Genomic DNA, 17,059 nt, shown 5'->3' on the forward strand with positions numbered 1-17,059 from the left:
CTAATGTTTATTTTATTTTTAATTGTATAGAAAGAAAAAAGAATGCCTATAACAAAGTTTTCTTGCATAATACTGGAAATTATTGTTTGTACATGGTACAAATAAATTTTTCAGTACTGTACAGTGATGATGATCATGACTTTGAAGCACTGAAAGCTACTGAAGTGCCTTTGAATTAAGGGTTTAATTAAGGCCACACTACCTTCTTAAATACTCAGTGTTCTGTTTTTTTTTTTTTTTAAACTGGATATTCCTGTATGGTGCGTATCTATGATATAGTTACCCAGTCATGTTGAATAAATGGGCATGCCAAAAATTCTTAATTGATTCATATTGATAATCTTAAGTCTTTAACAATTTACAACATGTTCTCTGCTTAGTTAAGGTTTGGTATACTTTATTTATATTTTCCTTTTATTTATGTTTTAAATATTTAAACTTTGTGTAAAATTAAAGTACCAAATTAGTGCCTATTAGAGGGCTTAACCTTTTAACTCTTTAACAAATCACAGAATTTAGTATATGTATGCATACACATAATCCAATTTCATGTTATCCCAGGTAGAATGTCATCTGAGTACTTTAGAAGAGCAAATAAAACCTATCTCTAATTTTATAAACCGTTACAGCTTAAATACCCTACTCAAGTCACCTGTTAAAAAATAATTGGCTTGCCTTATAAATTCCTACGTCTGATCCTAACTGAAAAATTATTTGTATTGTACATGTATAGTTAAGGTAAATTAGAGCATTTAGACTGTCCCCTGGCATTTATTATATTAAATAGTGACTAGGAATGGGGTCCATTTCTGGAAAATCCTAATTGCGTATTTCTGTCAGGCCTGAGTAACAAACTTGACAGGCTATTTGAGCTATTCAAAATGCGTATGTAGTTTGGTATCTTAATTTTGTTTGCATCTCTGTCTGAAAGCTCTTAGTATTTAGGTGGTGGAGCTTAGCTACTGGGGAAATCATCTTATTTTTTTAGTTTATCGAATTCTTCTAAATACACTGCATTCTGCTATGGTTAACTTAGTAAAATGTGCTTATCTGGTGTAGTAGTGCTGATAAAATAGGACTTTCACAGCAACAATTTTATAGGACATCAGATTTGGAAAGGGACCTTGAATAACATTTAGTGTAGCCACTCCAACTGGTGCTTGACTGCAACATCCTAAATTTGTAAAAGAAGGGAGAAAATAAAGTTGGTAATGGTAATTTCCCCTACAAGGGTGTTTTCCTTGCGTGCTCTTCTGTATTATTTGACGTGCTCCTTTCTCATCTGCTTAAGCATTACTGAATGACTTGAATGAATGAATGGATGTGCAAGTAGGATGGACAGTTTCGAGAAAAAGTTTGTGACGTATTTAAAATCACTATGACTGATAGCCAGTGTATTGGCCATTTTATTTCTGTTTTACATAAAGCAAGAAGTTAAAAATAAGCATCAAATCTAAGCAAGTCCAATAATAGCAATACAGAATCAAAATTAAGCTTGACTTCTGGATTGTAGAAGTACAGTTCCTGTAGAGAGCAAATACTTTACAAGTTTTGGTGAGAAATTTTGAGGGAATCAACTGCAAATACTAAGTTTTTCAGTTGCAGGCCGTGGAGTATAGAGGAATTTCCCACAAAGGAAATTTGGGAAAATTCGGGTTCAGATACTGCTTGCTTTAACATCCTCTTACGTATCTTGCTTGTAAAGATCTTTCATCCCTTTTAATGATCATTCTAGGATAGGTACTTTAATTAGATACTTGATATTTAAAGAGATGTTAAAGAGGAATTATCTAATCAAGACTATACCTTAATAGTGTCAGTATGATTTTAAAAAACGGGGAAGTTATGGGGGTGCCTGGGTGGCGCAGTGTGTTGAGCGTCAGACTCTTGGTTTCAGCTCAGGTCGTGATCTCAGGGTTGTGAGATTGAGCCCCACTTTGGGCTCTCTGTTCAGTGCGGAGTCTGCTTGAGACTTCCTCTCCCTCTGCCCCACCCCACCACATGCTCTCTCTTTCTCTCTAAATAAATGAATAAATAAATCTTAAAAAAAAGTGGGGACATTATGTGAGTGGTTGGATCTTAAAGGCACAGGAACAAACCCTCCAGATTTGATAATTACCAGGGGCCTAGAACAGTGCTGTCCAGTAGAACTTGCTGTGAGAATGGAAATGTTCTGCATCTGCACTGTCTAATAAGGTAGCCAGGAGCTACATGTGGCTGTTGAGCACTTGAAACATGGCTAGTGTGACTGGAGAACTGAATGTTTTAATGTACATTAAAATAGTTACATGTGGCTACTTTGAATGTTTTAATATACATTTAAATAGTTAACATGTGGCTACTTATTGGCCAGTGCAGCTCTAGAATCTATATTTTGAGGAAGTGAGAATACTCTCAACAAAACAGCTCATTTTGCTCAAATGAACATTTATCAAGTGACTACCTTGTTTTATTTTTTTTATTTTTTAAAGATTTTATTTATTTGACAGAGACACAGCAAGAGAGGGAACACAAGCAGGGGGAGTGGGAGAGGGAGAAGCAGGCTTCCCGTGGAACAGGGAGCCCGATGCGGGGCTCTATCCCAGGACCCTGGGATCATGACCTGAGCCGAAGGCAGACGCTTAACGACTGAGCCACCCAGGCGCCCCGTGATTACCTTGTTTTAAACGGACATTACATTTTAGATTCTTAGGCTGAAATGGATGTGGTTTTGCCTTTTAAAGAGACAATAAAGTTCTCAATATATGAACTAACTGCTTAGCTTACTCAGAATTGTTTGCATTATCGAATTTCCATGCATCTGCAATTCTTTCAGACACATTGTGAAGTGAAATACTTTGACCATCTTTTAAGATGATGTAAGTCTTACTAATTGAAATTCAACTGAATTTACTGAAATTCAAACAACAAATGAAATTATTGGCCAGTTTTAGGCACCAAAGCTTCTGGATTTATGTGGTTCTAGAGAACATAAAGGATTTAGGTGAGTGAACAGTTTAAATGAGTTAAGTCACTCATGTGGTCGGGAGAGGTGGTGGGAATGGAGGTCCTAGAGTGAAGTGAGGTGTGGGTTGAGGTGAACCAGATGAAATGGGACATCATTATAGAAGTTTCTCTTTTTCTGTCACTACCTCCCAACTTACTTTTTAGTTTTCTTCTAGCCTTAAGGTCTGGGTATGTGTAGGAACTGGAAGTACGAGTAGACCCACGATCTGGAAATGTTGTGTGTCCACCGCAGGGCACTGGCTTCCTTACAGAGTTCTTGATGGAAATGAAGATGTTTCTCCAAAGCAGCTTTTTGCCTAAGGAGACAACCCATCCACAATCCCAATATGATTAAGCATCCTAGAAATTGCCCTTCTAAGCTAGTAGAATAACTTTGGATTTGAGCAAACATCAGTTAGACTTGGGGCTACTGATCTTGCATTTTAGTGGAAGATCATACTCTGTTTAGTAACTTTACACATGAGTTTTGGAGTTTCATGAGCCTTCTACTGGCAAAGCAAAAGCTAGCAGTTCTTACACTCGTATTGCTGGAAGGGACTCCCTTGTTTTAGAGCTGAGGAAACAGGCCAGAGAAAGAAGTTAAAGTACCTGTGCCAATGTCACACAAGTGAAGATGAAATACAGCCAGCTGGCGTCAAGTTCTAAGCCCTGGTGGAGTGAGGCTCTACCTCTCACACCGCTGTAGTCACTTGGTTTTCTGCTCTCAGCCCCTGGGACTAGCTTTACACAATTGTTTAGCTTGCTTTTGGTCTCAATACTTACGAACCCAGTCCTGCCGCTGTGATATATGGAATACATAATTTTGAATTTGAATCAAGACTTCTCTAATGATCTGTTAATTCACATAACAGCTGGGGGGCGGGGGTGGTGGTGGTGGAACCCAACAGTTGAGTAAAGTCCAGGAGTGGAACAACTCAGGGTTCGGTGGAAAACCTTGAAATAGAATTGTTCTGGCTGCCTTCTCTTCCTGGTCCCCTAAAGAGTACTTACTAGCTTAGATTCAGCTTAAGTTGTAGAAAATATATTTCAGGGGGGTAAACTGTTTACAGTCAAGATTGGACTCACACGGTTTTCTGTGTCATGCTTCTATACCCTTCAGTTTTGTTGGTTCTAAAGAGGGATGTCTATTTGTTGCTTTCACTAAGGAGTGGAAATTCATGAGAAAGCAACTATAGAGGATCTAGCTTTTAAAGAGTCAGTGGAAACCACATTGCTCAAGAAACTCTATTATCAGAAAGATGAAATGATCATTACTATTGTAAAAGAGCAGAGCGGGGGAAAATGCCACTGGCCCCTGATAATTAGTTCTGCACTATTTCTCCAAACAAGGCTTTCATGAGGTCTGGTCTTCGCTTACTTCTCTGACCTCATCTTGGAAGTATTCTTCGTGCCTTGTTCACTTAGTTCCAGCCATACTGACTTCCTTTTATTCTCCCAATGTGCCAGTTTCATTCCTTCCTTTGAACCTTTGCACTCCCTGTTTACCTGCTGGAATATTTTTCTCCCAGATGTTTATGCAGCTAACTCTTTGTCATTCAGGTTTCTCCTTATAGAACACTTTCTCTGAGAAGTTTTGTCCTGGCCGACCAATCTAAACCAAACCTCCTGCAATCCTATCACATGTTTAAAACCTTTTCTGTCTAGCATCTATTGCCAGCTAAAAAAAATATTTGTCTCCCTACCCCCAGCCCTAGAATGGAAATGCCAAGGGAGAAGAGACATCTCTTTTGTTTACTTCCGAATTCCCAGTGTCCAGAAGAAGAGTGTTTGGCGCGTAAGAGGTAACCAAAAAATACGGAGAAGGGTAGTGGTTCCGAATCAGGGGGTCTTAGGTGTGGTCCTGGCACAGCCCCCAACTCACTCTTCGGCCTTGATCAAGTTCCTTCCCCTTCTTTGGGACTCCATTTTTTCATCTGTAAACCAGAGTGCTGGGAGAGATGAAATCTAAACTCCCTTCCAGCTTCAATCAAGTTCTATAAGCCATGAAGAAATTCTGTGACACCGCAAAAGAATCTGGTTTTTAGTTCTTCCAAATCATGCTTATGGAAAGTGGGAGAACTGCTCTTGTCCAAAGGCGGTGCAAGTTTGGTACTAGCACCAGGGAAACAATCCCCCTGTGGCAACTGTTCCCGAATATCCCCTACCTGGCTTCTTCCTGAGCTCGTGTCATGGCTCCCTCCAGATCCAGCCTTGCGGCCTCCTCTCCCCTTTGCCTTCTCGCCTCTGCTTCCAGCTGAGCCTTCTCTCCAGCTTCCTGTTTCCTCTGCTGGTGCTCCAGCCGTTCTTCTTCAGCCATTTCCAGCAGGCGTTTTTCCTCCTTTGTTAACTGCATTTCCAATTCCTTCTGCCTCTGCTTCTCATCCTCTGCAGAATAGAAAAGGAGGGTGGGCTCAGCAGAGGTCTCAGTACTGAAGAAAGTTCTCGGATCCAACTCCCAAGTCTGATTCCCAGGGCCTCCCCCGGAGATACTGGTGTAGCTTACCTGCCAGCACGCTGCCAGCTCCTCTGTGGGGATCATGTTGGGGTCAATTTACAAATTTAAGAGTCCTTTATCAAGCACCTACTGTGTGCAGTGCACTGCGCAATGAGTACAAAACCTTGGCGGAGAATTTTCCAGAGCCTGGGGTGCTCATGGGTGGTATGCAGGTAGTTGAGGAGAGGCGTCAGATCGGGGCCTGGAGAAATCGTGTGCTCACTCAGTGGAACTGAGCAGCCTAGAGAGTGTCATCTGCTGACACCTGCTGAGCCTCTCAAGTGAGGCTACAGAGATTCTACGGGTCAGCCCCTGAAAGGCTGCCCCGAAGCTAGCCAGATGTTTGTTGCCGTCTGCTAGGGAAAGGGGCAAGGAGCAGGGCTCTGTCTCCAATGCAGGCGGCTCCGGAGCAAGGCTAAAGGGGCAACGGGAGGGGCAGGATCCCAGTTCAGGAGGCGACTGGATGGGAGTAGGGCCCGAGTCATTTCCACAAGTGAGTCTGTCTTATTTTGATCTATCTCAACTCACTGTGGTCACACATATTAATCACTTCGGGGAAAAAAAAAAGAGCTTATACACTTGGAGTGCTTCACACACTAAGGCTTAGGATAGGAATAACTCTGGGGAGATTCAAATGAACACCCACAGTGGGATAAAAATACTTCTGCCCCAGATAGGAGATGCAGATTGCTCCAGAAGCCCTCCTCACCAGCCCTCTCGGCTTCCTCCTGCTGCTTTGTTCTCTGCAGTTCTCGCAGTTTCCTCCGGAACGCCTCCCGTTGCCGCCGGACTCTCTCCTGGGCCGCTTGCAACTGAAGCTGCTGCATCCTCGCCTCCTCCTCCTGCCGCCGCCGTTCTTCTTCGAGTCTCTCTTTCCTCAGGCTGGGAAAAAAGCCACAGGATGGCCAGGGAAATGGCAGCAAACACTGGGACATCCTTGTGAGACTGGCCACCGGGCAGTGCCCCCGCCGCCGCCGTGGGGGCTCTGCAGCTACAGGCCACGGGGGCATCCCATTCAGAGGGCACTGGGTGTCCCAGGGAAGCCTGAGCACAGAGCAGAAGCACGAACACAGCTGCCCTGGAGCTAGAAGCCTCATGTCTCACCACACGGCTGTGCTCTGGGGCAGGGGTACTGGGTTCCCAGAGCCTCATTTTCCATTCTTACAAGATGAATTTTAAAACTCTGGAGGTCTCACAGGGTTGTCGTAAAGATGAGATGAAATGAGTCAAGGCCTCTGCAAGAATCTAGAACAATGCAGACAGGCACAGGGGCTCAACAAGCGCTCGCGGGGCCGCGTCACAAAGCCCTTCCAGGAAGATCCCAGGAACATGTAACTGGAGTAACCGTCCCGGTCAGGACACTTCCCCTTATCTTTGGACAGAGCACAGAGAAAAACGGGATGTGGGCCTGAGCCTCAGAACCAGCTCTGTCGCTAGTGGAGGTCGACCCCGGCCTTTTCCTGCTGCCTCCCAGCGCAGTCACGGGCTCGGGCGCCCTACCCACCGCTTCTCCTGGGCGCGGGCGCGCAGCTCCAGCTCCAGGTCCTCCTTCATCTCCTCCGCCCTGTGCAGTTGCTCCTGCAGGAGCCGCCGCCGTGCTTCCTGCCCTCTTCTCCTCTCCACCTCCGAGCGGCGCCGCTCGGCCGCCTCGGCTCGCAGCCTGTCCCGGGAAGCTCCCTGTCGCTCCCTCTCGGTGAGGAGGGCCTACGGAACCAGGGCGTTCTTAGTGCAAGGCGGAGCCCGTCTCAGGGGCCTCAGGGGCGAGGCCTCCTCCACAGCCCTCGGTGTCCGAGGGTGTCGCCCCTCACAGAGACGGCGTCCTGGATTGGTTTCCACACTGACTGCAGCCTCGGCCTCGAGCTCTAGGGTCTGACTGGCCTGGGTCCAAGTCTCTTACTTGCTTCAGGATTTGGAGGTCACAACTGAATGTCCCTGATACTGTCTTCCCCCTTGGGGCTGTTACCGGGATTAATTGAAATAGCGAAAGTGCCAAAATAATGTCTGGCCCATCCTAGGTCTGGAGTTTTCAGCCCTAGCTGCACTTCACAACCTCGCAAGGAGCTTTTAAAAAATTACTTGAGGCCAAGGCCCCACCCAGGCCAATTAAATGAGAACACCTAGGTGGGAGGCCTGGGTGGGTTTAAAAAGCTTCTCAGGTGATCCTTATGAAGCCAGGGCTAGGAACCACAGGTTCTAGATAAAGGCTACTTACCAGGGGTGGTCTTAGATGTAAATGTGTTAGACTCACATTTAATCCCATGCAAACCCACTTTTTCAACGAAAGGTTCTCTCAGCTTCTGTGAAGGATGTCTTAGCTTTCTTTTTCTCCCTAACACCCCCGCCACTGCCAGAAATATGCCCACGAGGGAAGCTTTGAACGCAACTCTTCCATGGGGGCTGTGTGTGTCCAGCTTGGGGTGAAACTTCCTGGCTTTTTAGCCTGTGCAGCGCAGCGCAGTACTATGGGTTGACAATACATCTAAGAAATTCTGATTCTCTACCAGGCTCAGGAAAGTTCTGCCAGGTAAAAATTTTCATCTGCGGTATAGAGCAGCATCCCATAGTCTAGGCAGCTGGGAGGATTGGGAACTATAAAAGAAAAATCTTTCTGAAATCCTTTTTGGTAGACCATGGGCAATAAAATAAAGAAAAACAAAATAATTTAAAACTGACAAGAGCCTTAATTTTAGAGTCAAAGGACCTGGATCTAAGTCTTGGCTCTACCGCTTGATGGTTTTGTAACTTCTGGCAACTGGGACACTTATCTCCACGCCTCAGTTTCTAGGTCTGTGAAATGGGGATAATCACATCTGACTCACAAGTGTGGCTATAAAGATTAAATGAGATTCAGCAGAGTTGTACCATATGCACATGTAATTTATGTGGGTTTAACCATAGCAGTTTAGCTGTGGGTATAATTGTAGTGTTTAAAGATACTCTTTTTTCTCCCCTACAACAAAACCTCTAAATGCAGTTCAGCACCTTCATTCATCCCGGTGGAAAAAAATTGTGATTTATTCCAACAGCAGAGGAAAAATTGGTTGTGTTGGTCTTATTGAGAGATTTCTCTGTATGGTATTTTTAAAAATTCACTGCAGGGATATTCGAGGGTAATTTTCCTTATGCTCACTCAGTTTTTCTCTTAAATACTTGACATTAGAATCAAGGCTCTTGGAACAAAATTACTTTTATATGCCACAGCACCTTGTAAAGAGAGAGAGATACGTGTGTGTAAGCTGCCCGTGGCCCAGCCATGTGCCACAGAAAAGCAGATTAGGAAAGGACGAATTTGCATAGCCTTTGGGAGGCAAACAAAACATGAACTCCTGGCCAAGTCAAAGATATGTGCTTGGGGGGGCACCTGGGTGGCTCAGTCCGTGAAGCGGCTGTCTTTGGCTCAGGTCATGATCTCAGGGTCCTGGGATCGAGCCCCGTGTCGGGCTCTGCTCAGCAGGGAGTCTGCTTCTCCCTCTCTCTGCTCATGCTCTCTCTCAAAAAAAAAAAAAAAAAAGATATGTGCTTGGCTCTGATGGCCAGAATCCATCTTTCCCTGTAACTGTGAGGCCCGTGCCAACTTCCTGCTCCTTATGGGATGAGTATATGTTGTGGCATTTTGGGACCCTCACAGAATGCATCATTTCAGAGGGGCTTTGCCACTCTGTCTTTGATCAGCTCTGGCTTCTTACAGGGTCAAATAGAATAGAACAAATAAAAACATGTTCTAGTAGCACTGTTTCAGTTACTGCAATATGATTCAGGGCAGTTTTCCCCACCTCTGCAGTTGCACCAATGAGAACAGAAATCTCTCTGGCCAAGGTGAGAATATTGGACCTTACTTTGGAAGGGTCCTCGTAACTTCTTTCTTCTTTAGATTCCATGTTTCCAGCGACCGGTACAGTCTGGGTGGGTGATGATCTTCCATCTATGGACACTTGGCTCTCCGGAGCATCATATTTGAGGGAAAGCCAAGGGTCCTCTACAACAGAATCTGCAGGAGAGAAACCTCTATCTGAAGTGTCTTCTGTTTCCTTAGAGTTAATGACATCAGGGCCACTCAGCTCTGCTAGTTCCAGATTCCTTTCCTTCTGTGTCCTTTTCCTTTTGGCTCTTGGTTTTCTTTCTTTGGGAATTAACTCTGATTTCTTTTCAGCCTTTGATTCCTTTGACTTTCCTGGAGAAGAACAATTGGGGACAGAGTTGTAGCTAAATAAATGTGATCTCTGCATCCTTTTCAGTAGCTTTTAAACTTCAGTGTGCAATGGAATCACCTGGGGTGTAGATTCCTGAGCTCCACTCCTAGAGTCCGATTCTTTAGGAATCTGCATTTTAACGACCACTCCAAGTGTTTTGAGAAGGGTAGTCCACAGACCACCCTTTGAGAAACTACCTTATCCTATTTGGATCAACTGTAATTCAATAGTCTTGCTACTAAAAAAAGTTCTGTTTCACCCTGACCTATGGTAGAAGCAAGACTCTCCAGAGGGGAAAACTATAGACACAAATGGAAAGTCAAGCCTCAAGAGTCTGGCTTGAGGTTACAGCTTTGTAACCTGGCAAAGTTTAAGCCTTCCATACTCTAGGAACTCTTCCTCAGTTCACCTCTGGGGACCACAAGTATTTCCTTTCCCCAGTCCTGCCAATGCAACCCAAGTCATGGGCTACAACAATGTAAGGTCAGCAAGACTTTAAAAAGCAAATCTCAAAAATAGATTGGGCCCAGGAGACGATCCAATGTCATCCTTTCTGACAGTCTTTGATTTGTCTGGAGGGTCTTCTAAATCATGTGGCCAGGAAAGAATGGGTGTTAAGTTTTAAGCTAAAGAAGGTCTTCAGAAGCATGGGATTCTAAATTCCTTGGAAGGTGCAATATAGGAAACCAAGATGAAAAATGGCAGCTGGGGTAATCATTCACAGCTTGTTTCATCCTTCCCCTTCCCAAATGCTTTCACTGCCCAATTCTCAAATTATGATAGTTATTCGTTCATAGAGGCCATGGTAAGAACATGTACTTGGAATCAAATGGTAGGGTCAGACTCTGGGTCCACCATTTCCTGTTCAGTCTGTTTGATCTTATGCAAGCCACCCTATCTCTCTCAGGCCTCAACCACTACACAATATAATAATAATGCTTACTTTAATGGAGATGTTTTGGGGATTTCATGATGTCATTTATGCGGGGCTCTTAATACAGTGGGTATTCAGTAAATAGGTGCTATTATCATTATTATTTCCTCTCTTGATCACAGGTCTCTAGGCAACGCTGGTTTCTTCTCTCCTCTCTCTCCTAAGATACTGACATGAAGTAAGGCTGCAACGGCATCTTAGCCAGAGATAGTTAAAAAGACTCAAAACAGGTAGTTTGTCCCATTGGATTCATGCTGATTCTCTGTGACACCTCCCAGCCCCGATTAGGTGTCTTTTCCTGGGTTGTTTGTCAAGGGCACACTCCCTTACCTACAGCGGCCTCTGCTTCCCTCTGGATCTTTCCTTCTCTCCTCCCCTTGGGCGCCTTGGACTTGTCTGTCTTGGTTCTTTTCTTTCTCTTGACTTTGCCAATCAACTCCATCTCCTAAAGGTGAAAAATTAAGGAAAAGGACCATGATGTGTAGCAAACAAGAAAAAAAAAACATCAAAGGAAGATTATGTTGAACAAAACAGAATGGCTTAGATTGGAATTTGTGTGGGTTCCACATGAAGCAGAAGAGGGAGTCTTAGAATGGAGCTGGTGCGGAGATCCTCAGGTTCAGCCTTTCCTTTAAAACTGCTAGGTCTAATGCCATAGGAGGAAAGAGGAACAAAATACACTTTGTGATTGTCCCCTTTTTTGATGCTAAATCATGATCTACAGAGTTGGATCAAAGTGAAGCAATTTTCAACTTTGATAGAATGCTATTGCTACAATTAATGTTTAGTTTAAATCAAAGCCAGCTTTATTCACTGTTGCATCATTTGCTAACTTTCCAGAAGTTTCTCAAGCAGATGACCAAAACCATGTCAGTCTTCACCTTTCCCCATGGGCTGGGACAACAATGGAGATTCCTCTGAAGAGAGGATGGCAGAGTGGGGCCACGGCTACCCTCTCAGTGCCTGTGATATTTTGACATAATAAGAAATATATATTCGGTCTTCATCCCCGGTCTCTGGCACAGAACTCCTAAAACCATTGTAATTTCTGGAGCACAAATGTGAAAAGAGTGGCTTTCGCTTTTCATTAACACAACCTCTTTCAACCACACCTGAGAGTGTGTTAATAAGGTGATTTTGGAAAGCACCTAAGGAGGGGGTACTGGTTACCAGGGGAGCCAACCACGTTATTAGAGGGTTGGAACTTTCAGCCCAACATCCGCAATCTCAGAGGAGGGAGAAAAGTCTGGAAGTTGAGTTAACAATCATTTGCCAGTGCTTTAATCAATGCTTTTATCAATCAATGCCTATGTAATGAAGCCTCCATAAAAACCTGAACCAAAAGAGTTTGGATTGCTTCTGGGTTGGTGAACACATCTACATGCCAGGAGGGTACACACCTTCAACTCCATGGAGAAAGAAGCGCCAGCATTTGGGACCCTTCTGGACCTTGCCCTAGGTATCTCTTCATCTGGCTGTTCATTTGTATCCTTTAAAATATCCTTTGTAAGGGGTGCCTGGCTGGCTCAGTCGGTGGAGTGTGCAACTCTTAATCTTGGGGTTGTAAGTTCGAAGCCCACATTGGGTGTAGAGATTACTTAACAATAAAATCTTTGGGGCGCCTGGGTGGCTCAGTTGGTTAAGCATCTGCCTTCAGCTCGGGTCATGGTCTCAGGTTCCTGGGATTGAGTCCTGCACCGCATCGGGCTCCCTGCTCAGCGGGGAGTCTGCTTCTCCCTCTCTCTCTGCCCCTCCCCCTGCTTGTGCTCTCTCTCACTCTCTCAAATAAATAAAATCTTAAAAAAACACAAAACCCAAAAAACAATAAGATCTTTGAAAACATCCTTTGTAATAAATCAGTTATAGTGAGTAAATAACTTTCTGAGGTTTGTGAGCCATTCTAGCAAATTATCAAAGCTGAAGAAGGGGTTGTGGGAACCCTCCTTAGGTGACAACCTGGGACTTGTGACTGGTGTCTGAAGTAGGGGCAGTCTTGTGGGACCAAGCCCTTAACCTGTGGGGTCTGTGCTAATTCCAGGCAGGGTCAGAATTGATCTACATGACACCCAGTTGGTGTCCTTTGAGCTGGAGATCGATTGATGTCGGAAAAGACTCCACACATCCGGCGTCAGAAGTGGTGTGTAGGACAACTGAAGTTTCCTTTTAGTACCTTTGCAGGAATTAGAAATGGGCACCCCATCCTTCAGAAGGGTGCAGTTCATTGCGGGGGTGCAGGGCATGGTGAGTGAACCACAGACTGGATTTCAGCTCTCACTTGCCCCTTTGCAGTTCCCCTTGTATGTAGAGTAAGCAACCTGCACAACTGTACATGGTAGCCTGATGGGAGCAAGCTTTTGGACCAAGCTCCCAGATGTTCACACTTACACTGATGTTGGCTAGAGCCTGATGGTTGAACAGTCTTGGTTCAGCCCTCCCTTCTGTTCCTCTTGGAAAAGAAGATGCATCTATAGGACTCAACCTCTCTGGGGACTCGCATCCTGGGCGTCTCCTGTGCAGATGGCGCACATCATAATCTTTGCCCCTTTAAGAAAGAGCAAGACAATGGGACCAAACATTATCAAAACCTCTTACGGACAAGGAAGAGGAAAAGTGAACATGGAGCCCTCGTTTCTGCGGTGCTATGATGGGCATTTTACACACTCGGTCAACTCTCTTTTTCCCGACACATTCCTGAAGAAGGGAGAATAGAAAGCTGAGTCTTCCCTTTTGGGGTTCTCTCCGGCTAAGTCCTCAATTTAGAGAGCAGAAAGAAATAGTCTGCCTCTCTGGGGCTGCATATTTATGCCTTTAGTTGAATGACATAAGGTTATCTAACTGAAATTCTTCTATCAAAGACTCAGCTGAAAAATAAATGACCTTTAAGAAAGACTGTTTTAGGAACATGCAACTATCCATCCATTCTTTTATGCCCTTTGAATTCTATTCTTGATCAAATCTAGCCACCAAAAGGTCAAGAGCTGTGTTTGTGTGATCCTTTGTAGAATTGCGGTCACTGAGTATCTGCCCTAAGGATAACGGACTTATGTTCTCTGGGTAAAAGGGTCCCTAAGAAACAGCCATGCGGGTTTCAGTAACAGCTGCAGCAACAGCTTCTGTGGGCCAGGCCTGGTTCTGGGCATCTTATTTTCTAGCTAAATCAGTATTATATTCACTGTGCTGTGCTAGTACAGGGCCTTACTATAGAAACGTGAGAAATATTTGTTGAATGAGGTAAATGGAATTTCCTGTAAATATATGAGTCTTTAAATCATTCAATGTCACTCTATAAAAACCCACAGAAGATTTATCCTTTAGAATTTAATGCTAAGAAAACATTTATTTCCCCCGAGGAACAGGTATGCTGCAAATGAGAACCACAAACCTGATTGTGTTGCTTCTTTTGTTTGTTTGTTTGTTTGCTTTCACATTCAGCAATCTCTATCAAATCTGAAAGTCTGATTTTTGGTCACAAAGACTATAATGACTTTTGTGTAGTGTTGGTGTTCTTTTTTTTTTTTTTTTCCTGCTGGCTTAAAAATTTTTTTCTTTTTGGTTATCTCACCTTTTTCTTGGTGATGGGGTTGTTGTAAGTCATTTAAATCCATTGTGGGAAAAGCTGAGGTATGAAAGTTAAAAAATGGAATTTTTCAGAGAGCTGCCTCCGCACCAGATAGCGCCTCTCTCCCTTTGTTCCTAGGGAACAGAAAACCTTTTTGACCCAGGAGGGAATCCTTAGACCAGGAGGCAGGTGAGGGCAGGTTGTCAAGTCACTGATGCTCATGGGGGGTCACAAGAGGCTGTAGTTCTAGCTGCCACTGCCATGGGGCTGAGGTCAGGTGACCGGGGCTACTGGCCGAGCCTTGGTCAACGAGCTTGGGGTGAGCACATAGTGAGCACGTAGGAAGCACTTACTACATGTTAGCCATTTGTGTTAGTGTTATTGTTTATTTTACCCAGAGCTGAGTGAACGTTGAGAGGAGAAACCAAGGTTGAGACGACAGACTTCACCTTTCTAGGCATGTCTGTAGATCTCAGCTATATAGACAAACGGAGAAAGTGGTTTCCACACTGTTAAGCTTTGTTCTTCACCCACCCAGCCAAAGAATATGGTTGAAGGAGGAAACATATCACAATATAATCCTCCCCAAGAATCTGTCTCTTAGACAACAATTCCAGCTGTTAGAGTATGCGGTTGGCCTGAGAATCTTCATGCTTAGAAAGAACAGAAATTCAATTAATTAAAAACAAAGAAAAATGAGGGGCGCTTGGCTGGCTCAGCCAGCAGAGAATGTAATTCTTGATCCTGGGGTCATGAGTTCAAGCCCCAGGATGGGTGTAGAGATGACTTTAAAACAAACAAACAAAAAACAAACAAACATGAAATAAAAGTGGAGCCGTCCACGTCATTACAACTTCGAACACTTACGTCTTTTGGACAGTATCTGACACAGGGGGCTGGATGTGGTCTGCCAGGGAAGCACCAAGAGGGTCAGGGGTCATACTCTTCAGCTCCTGGTCTGTGAAGACAAAGAGCATCCTTAACAGCAAAGGACAACAGACGATAGACAACAATCCCATACATGGAGAAACATCTACCTGGTTAGTAGTCAACAACATGCAAATTAGCACAATGAAGTATGTTATACCTAGAAAATTCTCAAATGCTGCATAAATCAGCGCTGGCACATGGCAAGTGACACTAAAATTAGTGGGCTCTTTGGGCAAGTGCCAGGACAGCATGTACCAAGAACCAGAAAAATGTTCCAGTCTTTGATCAGGAACCTCACTTCTGGGTATTTATCATGAGGAAATAATTCAAAAGAACAAACTTTTTGTCCAAAGTAAAAATTAGAAACAGCTCAACAATAGGAGATTGGGGAAACAATTCATGATGCATTAATTTGACATTTAAAATTATGGTTAAAAAGATAATAAGCAGGGGCGCCTGGGTGGCTCAGTCGTTAAGCGTCTGCCTTTGGCTCGGGTCATGATCCCAGGGTCCTGGGATCGAGCCCCGCATCGGGCTCCCTGCTCAGTGGGAAGCCTGCTTCTCCCTCTCCCACTCCCCCTGCCTGTGTTCCCTCTCTCGCTGTGTCTCTCTCTGTCAAATGGATAAATAAAATCTTTAAAAAAAGATAATAAGCAATATGGAAAATATGATATAAAGAAGTAAAAATGTAAACTATAGGATAGTGTGTTAGAACTCTATAAAATACATATGTAAATGAATAAGGGCTGGAAGAGAAAACAGAAAAAGAAAATAATATGTTAAATTAGGAGGTCTATGTGTATTTAGATTTCTTCTTAAAACCCCAGTGTGGCTATAGCATTGAAAATGAAATTGATTAGAAAAAAACCAAACAGGGGCGCCTGGGTGGCTCAGTCGGTTAACTGTCTGCCTTTGGCTCAGGTCATGAGACCAGGGTCCTGGGCTCTATTCCCGCATCAGGCAGCCTGCTCAGTGGGGAGCCTGCTTCTGTTTCTCCTTCTGCCCCTCCCGCTGCTTGTGCACGCGCTCTCTCTCTCTCTCTGTCTCAAATAAATATTTAAAAAAAACCTAAGAAAAAGTAGAAAAAGTGAAGTTGACTGCATTAAAATCTTTATAGGAAAAATAAATAGTATTATTTAACACTTTAAAAAACTTACCTAATTGTAAAATTTAAATAAGTATAATTTATCATATGCCAATTATCCCTCAATAAAGAAAAAAAAAATATTTTTAAAGATTTTACTTATTTATTTGACAGAGAGAGACACAGTGAAAGAGGGAACACAAGCAGGGGGAGTGGGAGAGGGAGAAGCAGACTCCCCGCTGAGTAGAGAGCCCAACGCGGGACTCGATCCCAGGACCCTGGGATCATGACCCGAGCCGAAGGCAGACGCCCAACGACTGAGCCACCCAGGTGCCCCAAGAAAAAATATTAATACAAATAAAGTACCTCAAACAGTGTTGGCACTTGGTAAAAATAAACAACAAGAACCAAAAAAACCTCACCCATGATCACTCTATTCACATACAATTAATGCAAATATTTTGGTGTATGTACTTCCATGCATATATAATATACACTCATTTTAATTGAATTAAAAAATAACATAATAATTTTAATTTACTTTTGTTATTAGAATTTCCCTTATAATTAAATATTCCTAAAAATTATTTTAATAACAGCATAGCATTTCATTGTACAGATGCACCATAACTGACTTAACCAAACATGTAACTTTTAAAATTCAGATTGTTTCAAATTTTTTATAATTAATAAGAACTTTGCATAACATATCCTTGAAAGGAATGTTTTTTATTATTAAAAGACCTACTCTTTGTTCACATCTATGATTATTAAGGGATATACAGTATTTAAGGCACAGTGTTTACTGCTAAATTGTTCCCCAGAAAATTTGTACTGATTTATACTGCGAAAATGTCATTTACTTCCTTCATTTATCACATGC

General features: G+C 43.4%; 1 protein-coding gene across 1 annotated transcript in view; it reads right to left on the reverse strand.

Moving 5' to 3' along the window:
• Positions 1-2,593: 2,593 nt before the first annotated feature.
• Positions 2,594-17,059, reverse strand: part of KIAA2012 (KIAA2012 ortholog) — a 100,975-nt gene continuing 86,509 nt past the window's right edge. The window contains exons 15-22 of the mRNA XM_032404538.1: positions 15,030-15,120; positions 12,989-13,145; positions 10,934-11,048; positions 9,316-9,650; positions 6,984-7,183; positions 6,189-6,361; positions 5,151-5,370; positions 2,594-3,302 (exon numbers count right to left, since the gene is read on the reverse strand). Of these exons, the coding sequence (XP_032260429.1) occupies positions 3,164-3,302; positions 5,151-5,370; positions 6,189-6,361; positions 6,984-7,183; positions 9,316-9,650; positions 10,934-11,048; positions 12,989-13,145; positions 15,030-15,120 (1,430 nt within the window). The 3' untranslated portion in view covers positions 2,594-3,163. The remainder of the gene's footprint in view (positions 3,303-5,150; positions 5,371-6,188; positions 6,362-6,983; positions 7,184-9,315; positions 9,651-10,933; positions 11,049-12,988; positions 13,146-15,029; positions 15,121-17,059) is intronic.

This window comes from Phoca vitulina, unplaced genomic scaffold (genome assembly GCF_004348235.1).
Source record: "Phoca vitulina isolate PV1807 unplaced genomic scaffold, GSC_HSeal_1.0 scaffold1, whole genome shotgun sequence".
In the NCBI taxonomy this organism is placed as follows: Eukaryota; Metazoa; Chordata; class Mammalia; order Carnivora; family Phocidae; genus Phoca; species Phoca vitulina.